At 43.8% G+C, this 24919-nt stretch overlaps 1 protein-coding gene across 4 annotated transcripts in view; it reads left to right on the top strand.

The window, feature by feature from the left end:
- Positions 1–9253: 9253 nt before the first annotated feature.
- The window catches only part of ATP6V1C2 (ATPase H+ transporting V1 subunit C2), a 21083-nt gene continuing 5417 nt past the window's right edge, over positions 9254–24919 (top strand). For 2 of the 4 annotated variants that reach the window (XM_068937181.1, XM_068937179.1), the window contains exons 1-6: positions 9254–9468; positions 10499–10657; positions 12156–12223; positions 17528–17613; positions 22569–22663; positions 23398–23489. In XM_068937181.1, the coding sequence (XP_068793282.1) occupies positions 10529–10657; positions 12156–12223; positions 17528–17613; positions 22569–22663; positions 23398–23489 (470 nt within the window). In that variant the 5' untranslated portion in view covers positions 9254–9468; positions 10499–10528. Of the gene's footprint in view, positions 9469–9896; positions 10037–10498; positions 10658–12155; positions 12224–17527; positions 17614–22568; positions 22664–23397; positions 23490–24919 lie in introns of all 4 variants that reach the window. The other 2 variants (XM_068937180.1, XM_068937182.1) reach the window with 2 other exon arrangements.

Below are 24919 nucleotides of genomic sequence, written 5' to 3'. Positions count from 1 at the left end.
CCGGGCCGGCGCTGTAGGCCGGGGGCGGTGCGCGGGGAGCCGGCTGGAAGGCGGTCGGAGCCGGCCCCGGGCGGGGTGATGCTGCCGGCCGCGGGGTGGCTGGGCACTGCGGTTGTGTGCGGCGGTGGGTCCGGCCCCTCGGGGCTGCGGCTGTGGTGCGGGGAGGTGTGCTTCGCCATCGCTTCCCCTTCCACCTACTGCTAGGGCGGCGGCGTCTCCCTTTCCCCTCCCCATCCCCCGGGGTTGTATTCATTCGCGCACGTGTAGGTGTCTGGTGACATTTGGGATAACACTCAAGGGGAACAGAATCTCTCTCACATCCTGTTCGTCAAAAACACGCTCTCGGCAGCTCCTGAGCCGGTGCCTAGAGATGTCGCGCTTCCTGTGGCGGTCAGGGGGTTGCTGGAGGCCCGCGTTAGTGCCCTCCCTGAGAGAAAGATGGCTTCAACCCAGCAAGCAGGCCATGAGGCAGCAGGCAGCCGGATACTCAGCGTCTGTGTGCTGGGCAGCTTCTCAGGAAATACGAACTTCCCAACCAGCCGTGTCATGAGCTGTCACCGGACCAAGGAATGGGGGAGAGAGGGGGGTAGGAAGAGACAAGTGTATTGAGTATATGGGGGGAAAGTTGAGTGGGGTGCAGCTCCACAGGAAACCAGGCTTTGTTAATTCCATGGGTTATAGACAAGCTGTTTGCTCTTAGCTACTGCCACTTTCCCGAAACATTAGTAAATCATTTCTAACATTCAAAAATACCTATGCAAGATGCTGCTGGGCAAAACAGCAGACACATGTTTCTGGTCAAGGCTGGCAAAAGGTGACTCTTTGTGTTGCACAGTCTGTGACTTTCTGCATTGTTAGGTAAAGTGCCAGTTTGTAACCTGAAAACATTGTCTGTCGACAAGGTATTGTGTTCTAAAGGCATTGTTCTAAAGAGTCTGAAATCACCAAGGCAGGTGTATTGTTCCTAATACAAACTTTGTTGAGGAGGTTAATTTTCTTGCCCTAAGAGCAAATCACATTACTTACCTTTGGAAAACAATGAATCCAGAGTTTGGTTCCTCAGAATCTTACCAGTAAACATAGCGAACAAGACATATTTTTACTGCTTTGCATCGCAGTTTAAACAAGATACAGAAATGCAAAAATCAGAACATTTGAATTTTAACTTATAAGACCTCTAACTTATAAGAGGGCAAGGACAAGGACAACAAAAATGTTTATCAGACTGTATACATCTTAGAAAAACAATGAGTATCACAATTGAATTTCTAATCACCACAATATGCAACTCTGGTACAAGATGCAAACTGAAGCTGTGTGAAATAAGTCTTATGTCAGTATGGTATTTCATAGATTATGTTTTTCAGCAATGATGATACCAATACTATGGCTAGAAAGCACTCTGTTTTCACAGAGACATATGAAAACTCTCTTTTTCACAGTACAAGAGAGACATGGCACTACTGGAAGGAGTCCAGCAGAGGGCTACAAAGATGATTAGGGGACTGGAGCACCTCTCCTCTGAAGAAAGGCTGCGAGAGCTGGGCCGTTTCAGCCTGGGGAAGAGAAGACTGAGGGGAGATCTCATCAATGTGTACAAGTATCTGAAGGGAGGGTATTAAAGAGGATGTGGCCAGACTCTTCTCCGTGGTGCCCAGTGACAGGACGAGGCAGTGGGCATATACTGAACCACAGGAAGTTCCCTCTGAACGTGAGGAAAAACTTCTTCACTGTGAGGGTGACAGAGCATTGGAACAGGTTGCCCAGAGAGGTAGTGGAGTCTCCTTCCCTGGAGATATTCAAAAGCTGTCTGGACACGATCCTGGGCAATGTGCTCTAGGTGAGCCTGCTTGAGCAGGGAGGGGTTGGACTAGATGACCTTGCAGAGGTCCCTTCTAACCTCAACCATTCTGTGTGATTCTGTGATCTTCGTAGCCCTCTGCTGGACTTCCTCCAGGAGCTCCATGTCTCTCTTGTAGTGGGGAGCCCAGAATTGCACACAGTACTCCAGGGGAGGCCTCCCCAGGGCTGAGGAAAGGGGCAGGATCACCTCCCTCCACCTGCTGGCAACACTCTGCCTAATGCACCCCAGGATCCCAGTGGCCTTGTTGGCCACAAGGGCACACTGCTGGCTCGTGGTTAACTTGTTGTCCACCGGGACTCCCAGGTCCTTCTCGGCAGAGCTGCTTTCCAGCAGGTCAGCCCCCAGCCTGTCCTGGTGCCTGGGGTTATTCCTCCCCAGGTGCAGGACCCTGCACTTGCCGTGGTTGAACTTCAGGAGGTTCCTCTCCGCCCAGCCTGTCCAGGTCCCTCTGAATGGCAGCACAGCCTTCTGCTGTCAGCCACTCCCCCCAGTTTAGTCTCATCAGCAGACTTGCTGAGGGGGCACTCTGTCCCTTCCTCCAGGTCATTGATGAATAAGTCGAATAAGTATTGATTCCTGGGGGACACTGCCGGCTACAGGAGTCCAGCTAGACTTTGAGCCACTGATCACAACCGTCTGAGCTCTGCCATCCAGCCAGTTCTCAATCCACCTCACCACCCACTCATCCAGCCCGCGCTTCCCGAGCTTGCCTATGAAGATGTTTTATTTCATATTAGAGGATTTTATAGCTGAGATTCAAGTAAGATCAACATACCTAACTGTGGGTGTCTAAATAGGTGCTAGATGTCTAAGCTGCCATTCAGAGATCAAAGGCTTAGTTCACCTAATTAAATATAGGTCGTCTAGTGGCATTTGAGATGCCTTAAAGTATCCAGGACACGTAGGTGGGGTTGACATCAGACCTATGGAAAACCCATTCCTTTCTGGAGCATGAGCTGGAGCCCAGGCAGGATATGCAAGGAGATCTCAAATGGCACTAGAAACTCAGGCAGCTGAATCTCATCCCTAGTAAATACAGTTAATGAAGCCTGAGCAATGTAGCTCATTAGCCACTAGATGTCTTCTTCAGGGAGAGCTGAATCTTTGTTTAGAGCCACTAGATGTCTACTTCAGGGAGAGCTGAATCTTTGTTTAGAGCCACTAGATGTCTACTTCAGGGAGAGATGAATCTTTGTTTAGGTTCCACTGTCTACTTACCTATGATATGTATGGTGCAGCCATCACTAGCTATTAATAAAATTTTACTGGCTATTAATACACATTTAAACCTGAATTTACTTGCCCACACATATGTCTCTTGTCCCATTTGCAATGCCCCAAGATATCCAAGACATCTATATGGGGTTGGTTGGTGTAGCACAAGATCTGTAAAACACTTAGCACCCCTCTGCAACTGCAGCTGAAGGCCAGGCAGGATGCTCCAGAACACCTCAAAAGGCATTACACAGGGCCAGGAGGCCTGAACCTACAAAGAATTCCTGAAATTCCCACAGGCAGAACCGCTAGAGATTCTGACGTATTAGAGCTATGTGACTTTCTTTGGATGAGACTGCCCGAAGACTCTGGCTCCTCTTGTCCATTCTCCAGATTCATTTCAATTACCACTGTGCAGAAGAAGAGGGGCAGAATCCAGAGGTTCTGGCTGGACAGCAGGAAGCAACATTTTATTTCAAGTTACTTGAAACCAAAATTTCTTTTTTTCTTTTATCAAATTCGGTTCTCATGCAAAATTGATAAATCCAAGCCTTGTCATTCACACATGCACGACTTCTTAGAAAATTGTAAGAGAAAAGATCAGCTAGGATGCAGAATGTTCAAGTTGCAGTCTAGATAACTTGAGATGCTAAATCTGCCTGTTAGACTTAACAGCAGATGAGTTCAAAAATCAGTATCTGAATGATGCACAAGCTTTCTGCTTCATGTATAATATGATTCTTAGTTGCAAGTAGTAACCATATACTTTTAGATTTTCCATTGGAATGAATATAGATAAGTTAGGTGTACTGATTATAAAAAGGTGTGATATAGAATGCTTTCAAGTAAGACCAAATTATTTTGCATACTTTTTCTGACTTTCACTAGTGTCAGAATCTGCTGTGTGCATTACCTTGTGACATACATAACTCAGTGTTGTGAAACAATGTAGTGACAAGCAAACTGAAAATAATCCTTACTGGCTTTGAAGACAACAGGTGTACAGAGTTCCCCTTCAGTATAGAGCAGTTTTGAATTTCCCAACTTTTCTACACAAATTTCTCCTGCTGCTGCTGTGACATTATCAAATCTGTAGAACTATAAATGCTGTGCAGCTGTTTATTTACTGTTTAAGATTATCTGATTGTTTCCCGCCAAAAGACAACAGGCCACCTACTTCTTAAAAAAGTAATTAAGAAATGTGACATACAACTGATGGTTCACAATGTTAAATGAACTTAGACACTATAAAATAGACATTTGGACTTTTCCTATTATTGATCTGATTGATTTATTCATGATATGTGTTACCTGTATTCCAAGTGGGACCTTTGCTTATGTAGGAAACATCTATTAGTATGGCATTATTACCACAGATGTAATCCATACATAGTTTGCTTTTTGATGACTATTTTCTATTGTACTTGGATATGCAATCACGAGTCTCTCTCTTTTGTTAAGAAAATGCCCAGTGATGTCACTGCATAAACAATAGATGCTTATTTTTCTTCATTTCTTTTTTATTGTTAGGTTGACAGTAAATGAAGTTGCAAGGCATGCAGCAGGTTTCCAGACACCAAGCATCAGTAGAATTTAAATATTTTGTAAATGGAAACCATTTACAAAACCCAAGAGCTAACTAATAAGTGCAGTAGTTCTAAAATTAAGTTATGTAAGAAATTATGGTTACGGCATTCCAGAAGTAGGAGGCCTGAGTTCCATAGCCACTTACCTTTCATACATCTCTGAGCAGAACCTCATAGTTAGGTCATGTTTCCTAGGAGTGGAAACTGTGAGTTTAAACTCCCCTCTATAGGGTTACGAGATTTCATATATAATCATACGCTTAGCATTTCCTCTTGGCCACCTCCAGGCAGGTTTCTGTCTCAGCATGAAGGATTTATAGATCCCATCCTGACGTGCATAGTTGTACTTCTTTTGTTGATATCATGGCTTCCAAGCCCTGGAGGGGTTTTCGCACCTGTTAGGAGAGGAAGGCTCTGACGTGTATAGTAAGACAGGGAATATATTACTAAGTGGCTTTGAATATATTCAAAGTAGCCCCTACCCACCTACAAACTCCTGCAAGCCCCTACCAACACACAACTGTTCTAAACTATTATTAATGCTTTCATTTCTTTCGGGTACAGTGACAATTATTTTGTCATATTTTGTCTTCACTTACAAACAAAATACATAACTTCAGTTTGTTCAATATACCTAAGCAAGGCATCTAACCCAAAGCGGGGCGCTAGTTTACCTTATTCTGTCTATGTAGTCAATGAAGAGAGGCGGGCTTCCTCAAAGGATATGCAGCTCATCTAACAGCTTCTGTCTTCTGAGGAGCCTCTCCCTAAAGGCAATTGCTGCGAATACCCTTCTCTTTCTTATACTGCGGTATGCTTCTGCTACAAAATTATGCTGGATTATGTGTCAGTGTCATATTTTGAAAGCCACCTGCATGTTACAATTTTGCCCTCAGAACCCCAAAATTATATATTTATTTCTCAAAACTGATCAGATACTTTGAAATCATTTGAATTTCAAATGTCAAATACCTACAGGAGTTAACACTCTTTTTATTTCTGTTAATTACTCAAAAAGAAAATTTGTAAGTCCAAAGATACAACCTATCAGTCTTGCAGCTCACGTCTGAACAGTGTGAGAATGCAGACCTGATGCCCTGAGGACTGTTGGCATAGTGTAACTTTCTATATTAGCAATTTCAAGCACTGATGAGGAAGATACAATTTTGCCAAGTATAAGTTGTCAGGTGTATTTGCATTGAGACTGTTTCACATTCAGTGTACAAAAGTAAACAGATGTAATTCACCAGGAAGCTCCTGCTTTATTTGCGCAGTATGAGAAAGTGAATAACCACTGTTTCCAAAACTGCTCCAAATATAGATTCCAAATCTATATTGAAGATATAGATATACGGCTAAGGAATTGTCATAATTGTAATAACACACTAATCTTATATCTTAATAGTATACAGAAAATATTTTCATTTAAGTAGTACAATATTTTATTTCCTTGGCATAGAGCAGACTCTATTTTTAAACATATTATTACCATAATAATAAAACACCTGCAGGACCATAAGATGGTATTTTTGAAAGATTCTTTTGAATCAGAGGAAAAAATATGCATTACTGGAAGACTAAACAGGTTCTGTTTTAGAATCAAATAATTAAAACATAAGCTTTCCCATTAATATCAATGTCATTAGTGTCTAGATAATCAACTCTGATCGTCTATTATGAGAAATTTGCCTCAGGAGGTATTTCAAATAGCATGTTACACTGCTCTTAGTGACTGTTTGGAGACCAAGTTTTGCACATTACTGTGACATGTGAAGAAGTACTTATACACAGAGAGAGTTATGAGGCAAAGCCTCAGTTAGAAAGGTTGGCTGCGCTGATGGATCAAAGTGAATAGAAGAACATATGACGATCATAAGGGAATTAGACAGCCTTGAGATCACAAGGCATAACACATAGTACCAGCTAGGGGAGCGGTGGGGGCACAGGAGCTGTCATAGCTGTATTACCAGCGGCATGTGCAGCATACTTTCCCTGTCCCATGACAGGAGCCGCGTTGCTGTACGATCCTTCCCCCCTCCATCTTCGTTGCTGCTTCATCCAGGCCTTAGAGAGTGTAAAATGGAGAGAAAAGATTTAAAAGTCACAATAAAAACAGGATATGTCATAACAGAAAACATTTTATAGGACATTGCTTAGGCAATAGTGTCAGTTAGGTGTTTCCTTGACAATTTACTGTTAAAACAATAAATTAAGTAGCAATGGTAACTTGCATTTTAATTAAGGTAACCAAAGCAAATGATTCCATATGAAAAAATAAGAATCATAAAAATGGCATTGCTATAATAAAAATATTTAGGAATGAAATAGCATATGTTGTGTGATCCAGAAATCTAAGAGCCCTTCAGCTTGGATATTACCTTATTCTTTCTGATACCCATGCATACAGAAGTATCTCCAGCAGCTAGCATCAGTGCAGCAAATAACATTTCTCGTCTGTTAACACCAGTGTCAACTGACACAATTTAAATTTAAGACGCTTATGAGAATGTCACATTTCTAAAATGATTCATACAAAAAAAAAAATTATTGCTTAAGACTGCATCAAGGATCCAATGAAACTCTGTACCTGGTTTAAACTGAGGAAGAATTGCTTTATCTAGATAATGAGGTTTTTGTACCTGTCAGACCACCAGCCTGTGAGTAGCAATATATGATGTGTATTCTTTAACATCAGGTAATTCTATTTCCATTACTATTAAAAAGTATAGTCTAGAGAAACAAAAAATGGAAGATTAGACAATAATCACCATTTCTGTGAGTGCCAGGTCAAGAGTTCAGTCCTGCCCTCCATCACACACACATATATCACTATGATAGGTTCTTTGCCTAACTTCTGCAAAGTCCTTGGCTGTGTCCTAGAGGACACCACGATTCAAAAGAACTAGATTAATCACAGTTATGAACTCTTACTGTTTAATTAGTCTAGAAAGGAAAAAGAATAAACCAAAACAAACAAACGAGCAAACAACCCCCCAACATTAGTTATTTCAGCTAAAACCATCTGTATCTTTTTCTGGAGAGCTTTCAGTTGAGATCGTCCTCCTCCACATAAGCATTACATTTTTATGTATCACTGAAAAGATTAAAGAGAAGAGGAAGGTGAGTCCTGTTTCTTATCTCACCTTTTCTAAAGACTACACATTTAGAATCTAAAACCTGAACTTGTGTGCTAACTGCCTAAAGTGTGACTGAGATGGAAGAGAGGTATCCCAGTCTAATACTATGATTCAGGAGGTCGCCCATCAGCCGCTTCTGCCTCATACTGGAGATACTTCAACTTGATAGGGATCTTCCTTTAAGGTTCTCAGAAGTGTGGAGGGTTCTGACTCTGCATGGCCAAACCTGCCTGATCCAAGCAGTTCAAGCCCCACCTCTGTTTAGGACAGATCATGAGGAAAAACAAAGGTGTCCTTCTTGTGGGGTTCAGTTACAATCGGACCCACAGAAACATGACTAAGTCCAGAGCAGAATGCACTGTCTTTTGAAGAAAAAACACCAATAATAGCAGAGCTGTCCAAATGTTACATGGTAGCACAGAGATTAGAGCACTCCAGGGAAAATGAGATCTGGATGTACCACCTGCTCTGTGAGAGGGGGTTTAAGTTCCCATTTGAAGAGACGCCACTCAAAGGCAGGCAGACTAAGTGTTTAGGGAATGAACAAAGGTTTCCTTTAAAGCATCTCCCAACTAGATGTCTGGTTTAAAAGGCTCTGCAGAACATTACCCCACACGAGCTACAAAACACTCTCAATATCCTAAGCAAACTCAGGACAACTTTAAACAGACTGAAGACTTTAGTAAGGACTAAAAGCTTCAACAATATTCTACCAAGGGAGAAGGATTACCAAAGGGAGGAAATGTCACTACGTTGCCGATTCCTGCACTGCATGAGTATTTGTCAAATAAAACAGCCAGGGGAGATTTCCTAAAAGGTTCTTTAATGATTCTCAGAATTTCAGAATTGATAAAAGCAGTCCGTTTTTCATGAAAATGAATTATCTCCGCATTATTTTTGTGAGTTTAAAGCTAAAAGAAAGCATGAAGATGAAACTGCGAAAGTTACAGCTTTTAGCAGCTTTTAAGGGGTTGTCTCATCGGGTGCAATAACCTCTCTGCTCTGAAAGTATAAAGAAAAACAGTATCTTTTCCTCCCTGACCAGGGCAAGGGAGAAGCACTTTGCCTTTTGCCACGAAGTTTGAGAACGGCAGTCCAGCTTGCTTCGGGCTCCACCACGAGCGCAGCCCCCGAGACGCCTTGCACATACACGAGAAGGGCCACGAAGAGACATCCGGGCGGCCCCAGCCCCGGGGGGAGCCTGCAGCGGAGCCCAGAGCACGGAGCTGCGGCTCCCACGGCCCGCGTGGGCCGACGGCCCTTCAGGGGAGCCTTCTCCCCGCTCGCTTCTAGCCGCACCTCGGCGCTTGGGTGCCGCGGCGCAGCCTCCCGCCCGGGCGGCTCCCCGCCTCCCGCGGCACCCGCCTGCCCCGCCGCTCCTCGCCTCCGCCCGCCTCCCGTCCCCCCGGCCCGGCTCCCGCACCAGCCCTGCCCCGGGCGCCTCACCGAGCATGTCCGAGCGGGCGCGTCCGCCCCGCCGGGAGCCGCCCGCCGCCGGCCCTGCGCTGCGCTGCGCTGCGCTGCGCTGCGCTGCGCGGAGGGAGGGCGGCCGGGCTGGCAGCCGCGGGTCGGTTCGGCGCGGCACTGTTCAGCACGGCGCCGCTCGGCGCCGCTCGGCTCGGCTCGGCTCGGCTCGGCACGGAGCGGGAAGCGGCACCTCGCAGAGGTAAGGCAGCGTGGAGGCTGCTGGCCGCGGCCTCCGCGCCGCGCCGCGCTGCGCTGCGCCGCGCCTCCGGCTGCCCTGCCCGCAGAGCTGGGGCCCGCAGCCCGGCGCGCAGCCGGCCCCTCTCGCCCCCTTGGCGATGCCCCGGCCCCGCGGGGTGGCGGCAGGGCCGGCTCCCGGCAGCGGCCGGCCTCCGAAGGCACCGCTGGGGCACGTCGCGGGTGCTGAGAGGCAAGTGTCAAATCTTCTCTACCCCGCTCGCCTGTGACCGAAGACCTACAGCGCGGGAGAGACACCCGGGAGAGTCTTTGGAAAGAAGAATGGGAGAGCTGGGTGTGCCAGTTCTGCTTTTTGCTGTCCTGCCCTGTTCTCTTCAGTTAACATCAGGATAGTTGTCCCCGTGGATTTTGACCGAAGTTCTTTACGTACAGTGTTTTGCTGATACTGTCTCTGTGCACCATGACTTGCCTTCCTCCAACTCCTTCCCATCAAACTTGGAAAGAAAAACGCAGAGGAAGATGATACTCCATCTTGCCAGTGGCATCTTTTGCCGTCTGAAAGATCAGATGAGGTCTTTTTACATTTTGTTTTCACTTTTTGCCTACAAGTGCCCAAAGCTTTGAAGAGATAATATTAATCAAGTAGAAATCCTTAATTACATTCGGATGATTTAGTGAAATCTCTAAACTCCACAATGGAGACTGGCATCGATATGAGTTCTATGGTACAGTGCAAATGAGGGTGGGAGGGAAAAGGGGAGGAGGAAGCTTCATTTCTTCATTCAGGAGAATGTCCGGCCCAGAAACTGGATGAAACAACCCTGAGAAAGAAGGAACTGCTACACTCTTTCTGTGACATTCAGGAGAAGGTCATGTTCCATTTTAGTCTGAGACAGAGGAATGACTCACTGTCCTTGTGTTTCCAAAAAAAAATTAGTAATCCAGGGGTTTCATTCTAACTTCTTCTGCTCTTAGGGAAAAACACATTTTATGCAGTACTCTTCTAGCTTCTTACTTGTTTTATGTTTCTACAGCGACCAGGAGTGAAGGGGAAAAAATAGATCATGTCGGAGTTCTGGCTAATTTCTGCCCCAGGAGATAAAACAAATCTGCAGGCCTGGGAGAGAATGAACACGGTGACATCTAAATCCAACCTGTCCAGCAACAGCAAATTCCCTATTCCAGACTTAAAGGTAAAAGAGGAAAGGGTTTGGGTATGGGTAAAACAGCAACCCCAGCCAGGGGTAAAGACTTTGGGGATTAATGTGGGATTTATCTTCTGGGATAATATGCATAGAGTGGAAGAAGACTGCAATCACAGAATGAATTATAGTCAGCTGAAAATTGATCAGAGAGAAGTCATTCTGCTTGAGGCTCTTGTTAATATTGGGAAGATATACGTATAAGAAGTGAAGATGACCAGTTAAGTTACTGATCTACTGCATTCAGTTTACTATTTACTCCCAATCGTGAAAGTCATACTACATTGTACATCTTAGATCACTAATACGAAGGGAGTAGTTAAGTACCTAGAACGATACCAGTAAGATTGCTGACAAGGAAGACATTAGTCCTTGGGAAGTAGAGGTGGATGTATATTCAGCTGCATTGCCTGTTGTCATATAAATAGGAATTATTTAATCCTTATTTGAAATGATATGCAACTTATTTTTATTTCCCTTATGGGTATGAAGAATCCAAACATGTTCCATTAAAGTCAGTAGAGCTATATCAGATGTAGAACTTGGTTCCATGGGGAGCTGGCATCACCTATCGCTTGCAGGCTATACTTAGTGCATCCAGGATCTGGCCTTAATCGGAAAAAATTATTGACAATTGTAACTCGAGTTATTCCACTTACATAAAGATGTAAGTGAAATGGGAGTGGGGCCTGTTCTCAAATGACAGTTTTCACATGAACGTTGCGGGGTGGAAATGTTGTATTTCACATGTGCGTCTGAGATAGCTATGATTTTACCATCTATGCACCTTACGCAGCTGCTGTTGGTGTCAATCCGTAAGCGCCAAAGAAAGTAAAGCATTTGCAACATCTGAAGATGCAGCCCTTCTTATTTTGCTAATTGTTGTCTGTAAAATTTGTTTCCTTTCCTGTTCTCCTTCAGCCTGGCCCTTCATATAGCCTGCCACACTGAGCTGGCAACATTATGAGAAAAGATTCAGTAATATATTGTGATACCATAAATGCAGGATAGAGAATCATACAAAAACAGACGTTGGGCTTGGAGAAAATGCTTTTTATGAAATACTTAGTCTTTGGTAATAGCAAAGAACACAGTCAAAGACCCTCTTTGGAATAAGTATTGCTTCCCCTGGTTCTCTCTGTACATAAGATTTTTTTAATATCTATATTGTGTGCATTTCTATTCAATATTTTATAAGGTAAAAGACCAGTCTATGCTACTTGATGATTCCGGAATGAAAAATAGGAAGGAAGACACTGACATGTGATCTCGAGACTATATGTACAGTTTTTCCTTTACTGGAAAAAAGCTTTTTATGCCCTAAGTCTTGGGAAAAGCAATTGCTACTATTTTCCATTAAATGAATAAAGGTCTGCCAAAGCTGTTGAATTCATAAGTGCTTAATCAAAGTCAGCGCACCTAAGACTCTGCCAACAAAGACTTTACACAGCCTTGTGCATTTTTTACCCGTTTCTCATCTTTTGCACAGGTCGGGACACTGGATGCTCTGGTTGGTCTCTCAGATGAGTTGGGAAAACTTGATAGCTTTGCTGAAAGGTAAAATAGATCTTGTTTGCTACAAACAAATGAGAAACGGTATTTTGTTTTTATGGGATGGTATGTCCTTGCCTTCACCTCGGTCTGACTCAGTTTAACCCAGACCGCAACTCAGCTCAAGTGGATAGGCTTTGTTTAACCCTTGTGTTGATTATCATAGAATCATCACAAATAAAGGACCATTCTTTAAAACCTGGCTGAGTGAAGTCAGTGACAGTTTTATCTGCACAATGAATCTGTTTGAGTGGCAGTGCTAGGGAAGCTGTTTCTCAGAGGGAAACTGCTAGAAAGTGTTCTCTTCTTAAGATCAGCATCCCCCTCCTCCCAGGAACTCAAATGAATAAAGCAGCATTTAGAGAATGTGATTTATTTTCTTTATCCTTTCATCCCTTATTTTCTTTTCTCAGAATATTCCTCGTGAGATTTGTGTCCTTTCTCAAACAGATACAGGAGTTCTAAGGAAGAAGTCCTTCTGAGAGATATCGGGAGCTATCCCACTCATATCTTTATACTCCCTGAAAGCCAGAATATTCACTCACGTTGTGTCAAACTAGCTCATGTACTGACTCACATGATTTCCTTGCTGATCATGGCCCACTTTGCCTTTTGGGCCAATCTGATCTGGGTGTACAAAGGACAATATAGCGCAGAAAGCTGAGAAAATACCTAATTATAAGATTTCATGGCACAAAGTAGACTTCACTTGTTGAGGAAATAAAAGAGTTATGGTCTTCGTCACAGAGGCAGATGTTAGCGCTAGGGCTAACTTTTTCCCTTTCTCCCCTAGCCAGGAATGCTTAAAGATTTGCTTGCCTAAATATGCTTGATACTTGCATGGATTTTGTCTGTCAGTCGCAAATGGATACGGAGCTAGTGATACAAGCTGTTTTTGACTTAGTGGTACTACAGCAGGGCCAGGGCTGAATTGGCATGTGATCACTCTGGGCTGGACACAATACTGACCTTTTTAGAGTTGCTTTTTCAGACTTTTTAGCAGAATACTTAGTTCATCCATAATATTTCCCTTGTTGTGACCTTCTCCATCTGGCGGGGGAAACCCTGCCTCAAATTCTTTGCAAAGGTGTTCAGGCCTCTGGTTGTTACAGCAGAGATTGTTGGTGCTGGAATATGGGTAAGAATAAACAGTGCCAATACTAGTTATCTCTCCTAGCAGAAGGTGCATCTACCCACAGTAGCAAACAGCCAAGCAACTATGGGATTTGGGTTTGAGGGTTGCAAAAATCATGCAGAACTGGTTTTCAGGAGGGCACAACTAATTCCCAACTTTGTGAGGAATTAGGACATCTAAAAAATCTGCTGTAACTTATGTGCTCAGGTCATTGAGGGTAAATCTAAATGAAATATCAGTAGTACCTCCCTAGGCTCACTGTCTCCTTCTGTTACCTTTGTTGTAACTTAACAACATGGTACAATTCCTTGTTCAAGTCGAATACCACTTTACTCCACTAATTATCTATCTCTTTAATACCAGTAATGCCACTCATCATATAACATGCCATGGGCATTGAGCAGAGGGCTGAGTCGGGCCCTGACAGAGTGCGTTGCTGAGAAAAGGACTCTTCCTATTTGTCTTGTTTATCTATAGAGCTAAATAATCAAGAAGGAGCAAAGAGTTTTAATAGCAAGGAAAATGTGTTTAAGAAAAATGCATCAGGGTAGAGAAAGAGCAGAGAATAATCAACACAAATATATCAGCAGATAAAGTCCAACAAAGAAGTACAAAATCATTTTATACATTAAATAAATGTCTCAGGTTTTGATTATAAATTGTTATTCAAGGGTTAAAGTGCCAAGCACTTACACTTAGTTGAAGTAAATGACATACAGAGGGTTACAAGCCTGTTCAAATGACCTGAGCATTTACATTCCTGCTCCTCTGAAACAGCTACCTGCTGAACTGTTGCTAGATAAACAAAACTGCCAGTAAGGCCAGGCAGCACAAACCTGTCAGCACTGCCTCCTGCCAGGACAGCAGAGAAGAGGCAAGAGTTTGCAGGGTCTATTGTTTCCACATACTTTTATTATTTATTTACATGGGGAAACAGAGTGTTTTTCCATGTCACCATATGGTAGCATGGTGCTCTCTGAAGCCCACAATGCCCTGAGTGACTCTTACCCAGGGATTCTCCCAGCCCCTAGGTCTGTAGAGCATTCTGTGGTGTCCTGAGATTGCGCGGTGGCTGCCCCCAGCAGTATTATGGGGGCTAGCTGGTAGAGCTATTTCATACACAGTATCATTTAAAGAACGTGAGACTTTTTTTTTTCCCGGTAATGACATTGTAGTGCTTTCACAAGCAAAATGTGTGATTCTTTCCAGACACTATAACAGGCTACAAGGATTTATTTTTACACATGTTCTGTTTATAAGTTTTTATTTCTATTACTCAGCTGCAGTTCAGTAGAAACACTCTCATTTTTCATCACAGCATTTGAGAATAATATTTGCTTAGAGTGGGATTCATCTCATCTAAATTTAGAGGTTTAAGGGTTGGTAGCTGCTACAGTCAATGAGGCTCTTCCGGGGGGTGATCCTCTCACCTGCCTCAGACATCAGTGGTATTCAGGGTGGATGTTCTGCCTCTCCCTGTATAGATGGTAGACAATAGTCTAGCTAGTCAGACTTAGATGAGTGACCCCCACTTGCATTTCACAGGAAGAAATGTGAGGCACAGCAACTAAATTGGTCCTGGAGAGCACTTCTCTGGCACCATGTGAAGCTACACGCAGACCATCTCCTGTCTGCAGGGCTGCTGGGGCATGTGGGCTGGAAAGGGGCTGAGTCTTGATTGGGCAACCAGAACTGTAGGGTGCCTACAGTTCTGCAACCAGAACCAGGGCCCGTACCTGTCCTGCAGTCCACACCTAGGCAGAGAGACCAAAGCTAGCTGTCTCCCAACTATCAGGTTAGCATCTGACTGCACTAAACAGGAGTGAAAGCAGTTCAGACCCATCAGAAAAAATGCTGGTTTGCATTTTGGTTGCAAAAAGCCAACACTTTCCTGTTGGCTGCTTTCTCCATTGCACCTTCAGCTTTCTGCTACTGTTCTTACCCCAGCAACTGCACCAAGCGGGCTGGAGTCTTGTTTTGTTCCAAGTTCCTTTGGGGCCTCTAGGCATCATGAGGGAGCTGAAAACCAGCCAGGTCTGCAAGCTGAAAATTATAGAAGTGTTTGTTTGGCAAGATCTCAGCTGACACAGAGCTGCTGTAGTTGCCTCCTGAGCTCTCTCCTCGGCCTGAGTGTAGGCAAAATGCAAAGTTATCCAGGAAAACTCAGCTGGTACAGGATCCCTAAGTCGCTGCAGCCAGTCAGTGAAAAACTAGAGCAGCCCTTAGATGGCAGTAAGCAAGAGTGAAATGGTGCAGATTCCTCCCAGGGAACGAGGGAGCTGTATCTCGGGCATCAGTCACTTGCCTAGATTCTGAACTGCATCTGTCTGGTGTCTTGACAATAGCAGCAATTCTAACTACTACATTTGTGGGAGCATCAACAATCACTGGTCTTTTCTTCCTCATCACAAGACCAGAAAACCTTTCCAAAGACTGATAGTTTCTTCACAGGAATCGAGATGGGGAGAAATCTCAACCCCTGTGAACCCCTATTGCTTATAAATGGCCTATAAATCTCCTTTGCAGCACATCAGTGAAACTGTTTTTCTGTAATGCTTTCATGGCATCTGTACCTGGCCTGAAATGTCTTTCCTGATTCCATGATTGTCATACCCTGAATGCCACAGGATGTCACAAGACACATGACCCAAACACTGCAGATGTCCTTTCATTGTCTAGCACATCTTCAACCACAGTAGTCTCCCCACTCTAAGCAAAGAAAAGAGAAAGAAGTCTGCCGTTATGCTCCACCTCATGTCACCACCTGAAGATTGTGTCCACTTCATGTCTTTGCAAATTTTATGATCAGGCAGTTTATTTTCATCTGTTGCTTTATTTACCAAGTGTAGTCAACCTGGAACTGTTAGGGGATTGAAGCCAAATACTTCCGCAAATCCTTCTGAGTACAGAAAGATCCTGGAACAATGAGAACGGTTCTTCAGCCTTTATGAAACAGGTACTACGACTAGGGTCATAGGGGTGTGCTCCTGGAGGGACTTATCAATTCCTTTTTTTTGCTTATTTTTTAAAATAACCATAGAATAGGTAACCCAGTGGAGAGAATGTTCTCCACTTGAAGCTCTATTCAAATCCCTGCTCTGAATCAGGAAGAAGGAGGATTTGAATCTAGTTTTCCCACGTCTTAAAGAAGTGTCTTGTCCACCGAACTAAAAAGCGTAATGAAAGGCACAATTGCCTCTTCCTACTTGTAAAGAGATCTTGCTATTAGTAAAAAAGCAAAAGACATTCCAAAGGAATTCTCTAGGAAGTCTCTGTGACAAAAATGGTAACTGATGAATAGGACTGGTTTTATTTTTGCTTGGGTTGCTTGGTTTAGCCACTGAATTGAAGGGAAAAGTATTCTCCTATCCTTAGGAGGAGTGTCAAATCCATTGCTCTGAGGCAGAGGCTGGGAAAACCCTGGAAAGAAGTTTGTGGGTCCAGCCTCTTTGTAACACTGGGCTGGGAGTGACTGGACCTGTGCCATGAGGGAGCCAGGCAGGCTGAGAATGTCGGGGCTTCAGAGCACTAGCACAGGCTCTCAGTGCAGGTCTCCCTTGTAGCCACCCTATGCTCAGATCTACTGAATACCTTGTGAAATCCAAGCTTGCGGCTCTTCCTGAAAAAAGAGAGGGATGAATGAGACGAGAGAAAGCGAATCCCCTAAAGAAGTGGAGTAAGAAGGAAATTCTCACTGTTAAATGAGAGAACACTCGTATGTTCCACTAAGTACTTTGTGAGAACCTTATCTTAGTCAGCCATAAAAATTTATGTAGCATCCCATGGAAGAGATCTTTTTCAGCTATTGTTAGTTTGGAATATTCTGTGAGGCCTCTAAACCCTTCGTCTTCTCTAGAGTTTTTAACATATGTTTCTTTTCTTCTGGTTTCTTCTATGAGTCTCATGAAATATAGTGTACAGAAGGCTGAATCTTAATCTTTTGAAAGTCAAGAGCACCATTTTCCTTGGGAAAATGATATTGCCTAGAATATGTTTACAGAGATGAGTGTATATAGAAATAAGGCATTTAGTTCTGCAATATGCCAGAGGTCATTTATCATCATTCCAGTTACAAATTATACTTTGGGTATCTCCATGTTAATCAGCTAATCGTGGCAACTGTTTTATATTCATTTACTTTCTTCACTAACAAAGCTTCTCTTGTTACACCTAAGCGTAATAAAGAAAATAGCCCAGTACATTGGAGAAGTTATGGAGGACTCAAAAGATAAAGTCCAGGAAAATCTTTTGGCCAATGGAGGTAGGTACTATGAATGTGGATATCTTGATGCTTGGTTACTGCCTGTGTTTGCTTCAGAATATGAACATATAGAATCGAAACGCAAACACATTAGGAAGGACAAACATCAGCAAGACTCTTTAGAAACACATCTAAAGCCTGATTCCATTCTTTCCAGTTATTGGAAGTTTTATCCAATTCCAGTTTTGCTTCCAGGATGATGTTCAATGTCTAGTACTCCTTTATGGAAGGAATTCTTCCAGCACCAGACCTGAAGAGTGAAGAAGAAAGCAGGAGACATTCTCCTTCATTCCTGAAATAATTCAACACCTTTTTGTGGCCTGTATGGGCTTGGTCACTTACAGGCAGCTAAAGTTTATTTCGTACGGTTGCATGACATCTGTCAGTGATATATGAGCAATTTCCTTTCCCTCCTACAGTGCTGGGGGGTAGAGCGTGTGCTCAGGTAGCTACGGGTCTATCTGACATCACAGGTGGATATGTGAGGCAACAGCTCTGAAACATGGAAAACTTCCTCTAAAGGGGAGTTGAGTTGGTTGTGAGCAGCAAGATCAGCAAGACTGTGTTAAAAGTGTTGCCGTATCAAGACTGGCATGAGCAGCTTTCTACGCAAATAACTCAGCATATGTAATTTCTCTACTAGTAGAACTACGCTGCTGTTCAGCAGCAGGCAGGTGAATGAAATGCTCTTTGCAGGCCTGTACAAGCAGCAGGACATAATTTCTCTGTGGTCTTTGCAATAAGAGGAAGGCTCTGCCAGTGCGCTGTCTGTACACCATTTCATCAGGGGAGCCTGGGCTGCCCTCACAAGGTTGTGCCAGAGGCTGACAGGACATCACATGCTACCTGCTACCCTGCCATGAGTGAATTCACTTTAGTTTCCCTTATGACGTCCTGCCCTGGCTGGCAGCAGTTGCATAGCAGAGGACAAGAGCAGGCACTGACAGCAGAGGCACTTCTGACACGACAAAGGGCCTTGGGAGCAGAACTACTCTGCTGTATCCACACTTGCATCATCACCAAGTAGTCAACTTAGTGTTGACTAACTGTGTTTTTATAATCTCCATGAACTTATTTTCTCCCTTCATCATTTAGTATGATCCTCAAGGCCCTAAAGGGAGTCTTTGTCAAGGGCGAAACTAATATATAGGAACTGATGGCTCCCTGTGTGTGATCTCTGCACGTTTCTTTAGATGCTGAGCGTGTGTCAGAGCTGCTGAAGAGTGTGTTTTTTCACGGCTATCCTGGAAACGTAGAGTGAACCTGGGTGCATTACACATGCTACTGCAGGGCTGTAGAGTGATACCTTTGACAGGCAGAGGAAAAGCTAAAAGCGCATACTCCATCAGACCCTTTAACTGTCTGTAATATTGTATTTCGCATGAATATGAATATCTGAGGGAGAGAGGAAGTTCTTTCAGAAATGTCCTTCTTGCATTAAATAAGACTGGCATTTGATCAATGCAACTGCTTGATAAGTACAATAATCCCACTTATTATGTTTCAGGGCTAAAGGATAAAATGAAATGTCTAAAAAGTATGTTGAGAATTGGTGATTGCAGTGTTGTTACAAGCATGCATTTGTGTGTATTAGTGCTAGAGACAAGTCTTGGTCTGGTTGTAGAGATACAGTGATCAGGTTACGATGGATTTCTCAAGTAACAACCTCGTAGCTTGATCACGATATCCCTATGACTTGAGAAACAACAGGTTTAACTTATTTCCTTTATTTCCTCTTTTTACATCATTTTACTTTCCTGTCAGCTTTGCATGTGTTGTAATAGAAGGATGTGGAAATTACTTGACTGTACATGTTACTAATTTCTGTCCTCTGATCATTTGAATGATTCGTAAGACTTCAACCTCTCAACTGTTTTTGATTGCATGTTAAAAAAATTGAGTCAGTTTTAGTACATAAGGATTCTCCTAATACATTTCAATGTCATTCTTCATAAACAGCAACAACATTGTTGTAGGGGTTCTTCCTCTTTCCCCTTTGCAGTTAGGAAAGGAGGACCCTAAAACTGAAGACTTCTTCAAGGTCATAAAGTGAGAAACAAAATTATAACACATGACCTCTTGCTGCCTGGTCCCATTTCAGACTATTAAACCATCCCAACTCAAAGTTTAAGTTACACTATGCAAGTTCTCTCATTGTAGCTCATTTTGTATATATTCCCAACAACAGTTCAGCCCACATGCTGACAAATGGTGGCTGACAGTCTAACAACTGTTTTGCTGGATCTGTGTGAAGGAACGTGCAAAGTAGCAGAAAATACAGCCCTTTCAGTTAAGTGAACCCACATACTACATCTCAGTGGGCAAGAGCTGGAAGCAATCATATGCAGATGTCTCTCTTATAGAATGTGTATTTGTGTATTACTGGAATTTCAGAATATCACAGCAGCAGGAAATGCTTTCTTGCTTCTGATGGAATCAAAACCATGAAATGTAAGTAAAGCTTTTCTTCAAGGGTTCAGACCAAATTCTGTTTCGTTTACAGTGATGTTAACCCAAAATGAATTTAAAAATTTGATAATCAATAGAATAACTCCATTCTTTATAATCAGCTCAAAACTGGAATGAACAACAAATCAAAATGAGAGGCATGACCATTTTGAAGAATAAAGGGTTTTGTACGGGGAACATTTAAACATTTAAAATAGCCTCCTACAGTGAGGTAAGTAAACCAGAGTGTGCCCGTAGGCACAGTAGGGTAAGAAAGTATCTCTTTTGGATGGGCAGCTATGAAATGTAATTTTGAAGTGACTTGACAAGGTCCATTAATGAAGGGATACTATTCCAGGAGTGTCAGGGCTCTTTGATATTGGTACTGCTTGGTATTTTAAGCTCTGTTCGGTTAATGTGTTCACACAAGCGAAGTTTGTGCCATCCCCAAGATCAGGCTGTTTAACTTCCCTGCACCACTACCAGATCACTAGTGTCATGCTGTGCACAGGTGCCTGACGTTTGTATTCTGTTGAGATTCAAGGAATGCAAGGGCAGAAAGGGCATGTGTATGTCTTGAGGGAACTTTCAGATCTCCTCAGCTATAGATAGGTCGATGCCTGCCTTTAAAGAGTGTATGTGTGAATGCACTGTTCCTCCACACAGCCATGTAATACCATGCAGGTTTCATTCATACCATGCTCTTTGCAGGTTTCATTCCTGTTGAATTTAGCAAGAAAGCTTAGCAGAGAGGCAGCAGGGTGAAATCCTTTAGGCATGTCCACATCGTGTCCCTCTCCCCGTGAAACAGGGCCCCAGCAGAACTGTTGCAGGAAGACTACTGAAACCGTAGTCTGAAAATGCTACCACGGTCTTTGTCCTTCAGGTTCTTCTGACCTCCCCCCTTTCTCTCCAGAGACTGTGAGCAAAGGCTGCCCCAGAACTGTGCATGTAGTGGCTGTGGGAGAGCTCTCTCTGGCTTCTGAAACTTTGCCCCCGTCCCACACGTTCCCTGTGCAGGAGAATCTTCCCTCTTCAGACCTTAGGAGGAAGGGCTGCATCTTTGCCCTGTGAGTCCTGTGCATTGGATGTGTGGGAAGTTTACATGGCTGTTTGCATTTTTGGAAGAAAGAGGGAGAGAACTCAGTCACACCAGTGCTCTCTGCCTTCTGGACAGTGGTATTCTTTGATGAGAAGCCTGCGTCCTTCTAACATAAGACTTTCCATGCTTTGGAAATCTAATAAGGTAAACTGACTCTTGTAGGGTGAGAGAAGCCCATGGAAAGGATAGAGCTCTCCTGCCAAGGGTATTCAATGTCACACCACACAGTGTAGTACCCTCAGCCTGGTAGTCTGGCAATTAAACAACTTATCACGTTCCTTTTCACCTAACTCACTTCATAAAATTTTTGCCATGCCCTGGAAGAACAGATACAAGAAATCATGCTCAGTCCTAGCTGCCTGCATGAACCAACTCTTTGGACAAGGTAGCAAAGAGCTCTTAGTAGCCCCAGCATGCCTCTCTGTTTACTTAGCACTGTTTACTTGAACTTGGTTTGCTCCCCGTTTCCCCAGGGCAATTTCCCAGATACTCTCCATGTGCACCGCCCTGGGCTGGAAGCAAGCCCATCCTGTTAGTGTGAGTTGGTGCCTCCAGCTTATTTGTCCAGACACTAGAGTAGCATCTGCTCCTTTGCCTAGCCTTCCTAACCTGCAGGGTGACAGACCCAGCCCCTCTGCTTGTTGTGGCAGGATGTTTGAGTTTACCTCATCCCATAAAGTGCCTGGAAACACTGTGTAGGAGTGTGTTTGGTATCCTAAGGGTCTCAGGCCTCAGCCTAATCAAAGAGCTGTCTGTTTGCTTACATGAGCTGTTAGGGGAGAATTTTTGCTGGGTACCATAATGTTCCCAAGCCTTAATATTTTCCGAAGTTAAGGAGCCTTGGTCTTCAAATGAAGTGTAACAGCAAGAGCCTGTTCTAGGAGCTGGATGTCCTATGCGTCATTTTCCCTTGATTCTGGGAAGAAGCCAGGATTGTTCGTGGTCCAAGACTGACTTGTTTTGGGGGGCTGTGCTATTAATATCTTGGATCGAGCTCTAAACAACCCTGAGTATTACTGCAGGACCTGGACCCGAATAATTTTTCTAATAGCTCTTGCTGGGAGTAAATTCAGGCATACTGAATCCCTCATCAAGACTGAGGTGTCTATTTCTACAGTGGAGACTACATGCACATTGCTTTGTCCTGCAGTTTTGCATTATCGGTGTTAACAGTGTAGCGCAAAAAAGCTAGATTTCTGGTTCAGGTTTTTACAGGTTTGAAATATGATTTGTGCATATTTGATCAGGATCAAATTTCTATGAGGATTCAGAGACAGATTTCTGGTCCGAATACACCTCTAATGTTAATGAATGTTATATCTAGGCTATAGCTGGGACTGCTGCGCCAAAATAACTTGCTTGCTTTAATACATTTCTTTGTTGACCTAATTGTTGTACGTTTCAGTTGACCTAATCAGCTATCTGACCCGGTTTGAGTGGGACATGGCCAAATATCCCATAAAGCAGCCACTGAGGAATATATCAGAAGCATTAGCAAAGGTAAATTGTACCCTAAATCGTACTCTAAATTTTAAAAAGGCAAAAGGCACCAGAATGGGGAATCGTGTCTCTTAGAATTTTTTGTTCTCCTCCTCTCATGACAGTCAATGAGAGTTTTGCCTTTGGTTTGGGCAGGAACAGGCTCAGAAACACACATCATGTACTGAAGCAGCTGGTATTATTTTTTTAATTTCTACTGTAATAATACTGATCTACTGAAACCTATCCATTCCATAAATATATGGCACTTCATCAGATTTGGACATGATTTGGACTTTCTGCATTTTAATCCCCTTGATTGTAATATTTTATTGTTTTTAGATACTGCAGTATTATTTTCCATGTTGGAGTTCTCTTGCAAAATTATTGGCCTTATGTTAAATCAAACACATTGCAGGTCGGATGAGTTATTTACACTCTCAATGCACTGGGGAAGGAATGATCTGCTGTTCAATATAGGCAATATATGAAACAATGAACTTGCTCCTTTAGGTACAACTGTGATACATGTAGTAACAGCTAACTGAATACTACTTTCTGAAGAGGTCTTTGCCACAGGGGAACGCGGTGGTGTCTAGATCTGGCCTCCCTCTTGGCCATAACCACGTTGTTCTACAAGGGACTTCTGACAGCTGTCAGGTCCTTTCTTTACAGCTCAGAGGTAGAGAGGCAGGAAGGTGAGAGCAATGCACCTCAAGCACCTGGATGAATGGCTTTTTTTACTTTGTTTCTAGCAAATCACTCAGATAGAAACAGACCTGAAGACCCGAGCAGCTGCATACAACAACATTAAAGGAAATTTGCAAAGCCTGGAAAAAAAAACTGTGTATGTACAACAGGCGACTGTCTCCATCTCTGCTGGCTGAACTGAGTACAATGCATGCCCACATTCATTTGTTTGAGGTGGACCACATGTATTCCGATGGGAACAAATTTAGTGTCTGGCTTTGGGGCATGCTAAGCCTTCCCAGACCCTGTGGAAATTGGTGGAAGCTGGTGAAATTGGTGGAAGCTGGTGTGATCAGCATGTTGTAAAATCAGCTCGAGGGAGACTGCAGTTCCTAATATGATATTAGTGGCAGTGTGAGCAGACAGTCTTGGGAATGAGTCATAACCAAATGCCCCTGCATTGCTCTGGTAAGGTTTCAGGGGGTCAGCAATTAGATCAACTGAGTCAACTGGTGAATTCCTTTGCAACTCAGAGCTGTTCCCTACAGGAGTCTGCAAATGCTGTTCAGATAGGTTAGCTTTACAATATTCCAGGAAAAGGCATTTATTCTCTGTCCTTGCTGTGGCTACTTCAGCAGCATCCCGCTTAGTTTTTCTTTTCTTTATTTCATTCTGTTAGTGGGAGCAATGCTCACTCAGGCCTTCCCAAAGGTTTTCCCTCCTCTCTCAACTGCTGGTGCTCTTTACCTATGTCTATGCTGTTATCTGGATTTTCTCCAGGGTATCACTGAGGGGAATAGTAAGTTCCTGTACTGTTCCTGTAAGTAGTTCATGCAGAGCAACTTAAAAGATGCTGTGCAAGCCCTCATCCAATGCATGCTCGTGTATGTCATTCTTTCCTACGCTGGCCTGTGCTCTAGGCAGTGTGTTGGTTCCTGCCTCCCTCGCCCTGCAGGCAGCCTGGCTGGCGGCCTGCCTAGAAACCAGCCCTTATGTTCCTGGCCCACTCCTGCAGCTTCTCCCCAGCTCCACAACTCCCATGTCAGCTTTAGGCACCTGGAGAGAGGTCTGTGTAGGAATGTGACCAGCACCAGGGCTCTGGGAGGGTAGCAAGGGAAAAGAGCAAAGACCCTGTAGTCCAGGGCTATATCCCTCTGACAATCCTTATTTCCCTCTCACAATGCCATCTGCCTTTAAATGCTGGCATCTCTGGTGTGAACTTGTGCCAGCTGGCTTAGATTTAACAAACAGCTAATGAGATGTTACTGGCCAGTTAATTATTGTTCAGACTGGCACAGCTAACCAAAAGCTGGTCCTTCCTCACTCCTGCCCCACTGGGCAATGACAGGGAGGGCAGCTGCTCTCTTCCCATATACCCCCAGTCCTTGCTAGGTATGCCCAACTAGCCCCACTCATCTGTGCTTACCAGGTGTGCAGCTCTAGTGGGACTTAATATGATTAAATGGGCTTAGGCTGCAAACAGACATCCTCCCCAGATCACACAGTTCCCATATGTGAGGCTGCTGCTCCCCCTGTCCTGAGCTGGATGGAAGTCGTCTCTGCATGCTGATATGAGTGACAGCTCAT

Source organism: Struthio camelus, chromosome 3 (genome assembly GCF_040807025.1).
Source record: "Struthio camelus isolate bStrCam1 chromosome 3, bStrCam1.hap1, whole genome shotgun sequence".
Classification (NCBI taxonomy): Eukaryota; Metazoa; Chordata; class Aves; order Struthioniformes; family Struthionidae; genus Struthio; species Struthio camelus.
Note: the sequence above shows the minus strand (reverse complement) of the source record. Positions and strands in the feature narration are given on the sequence as shown.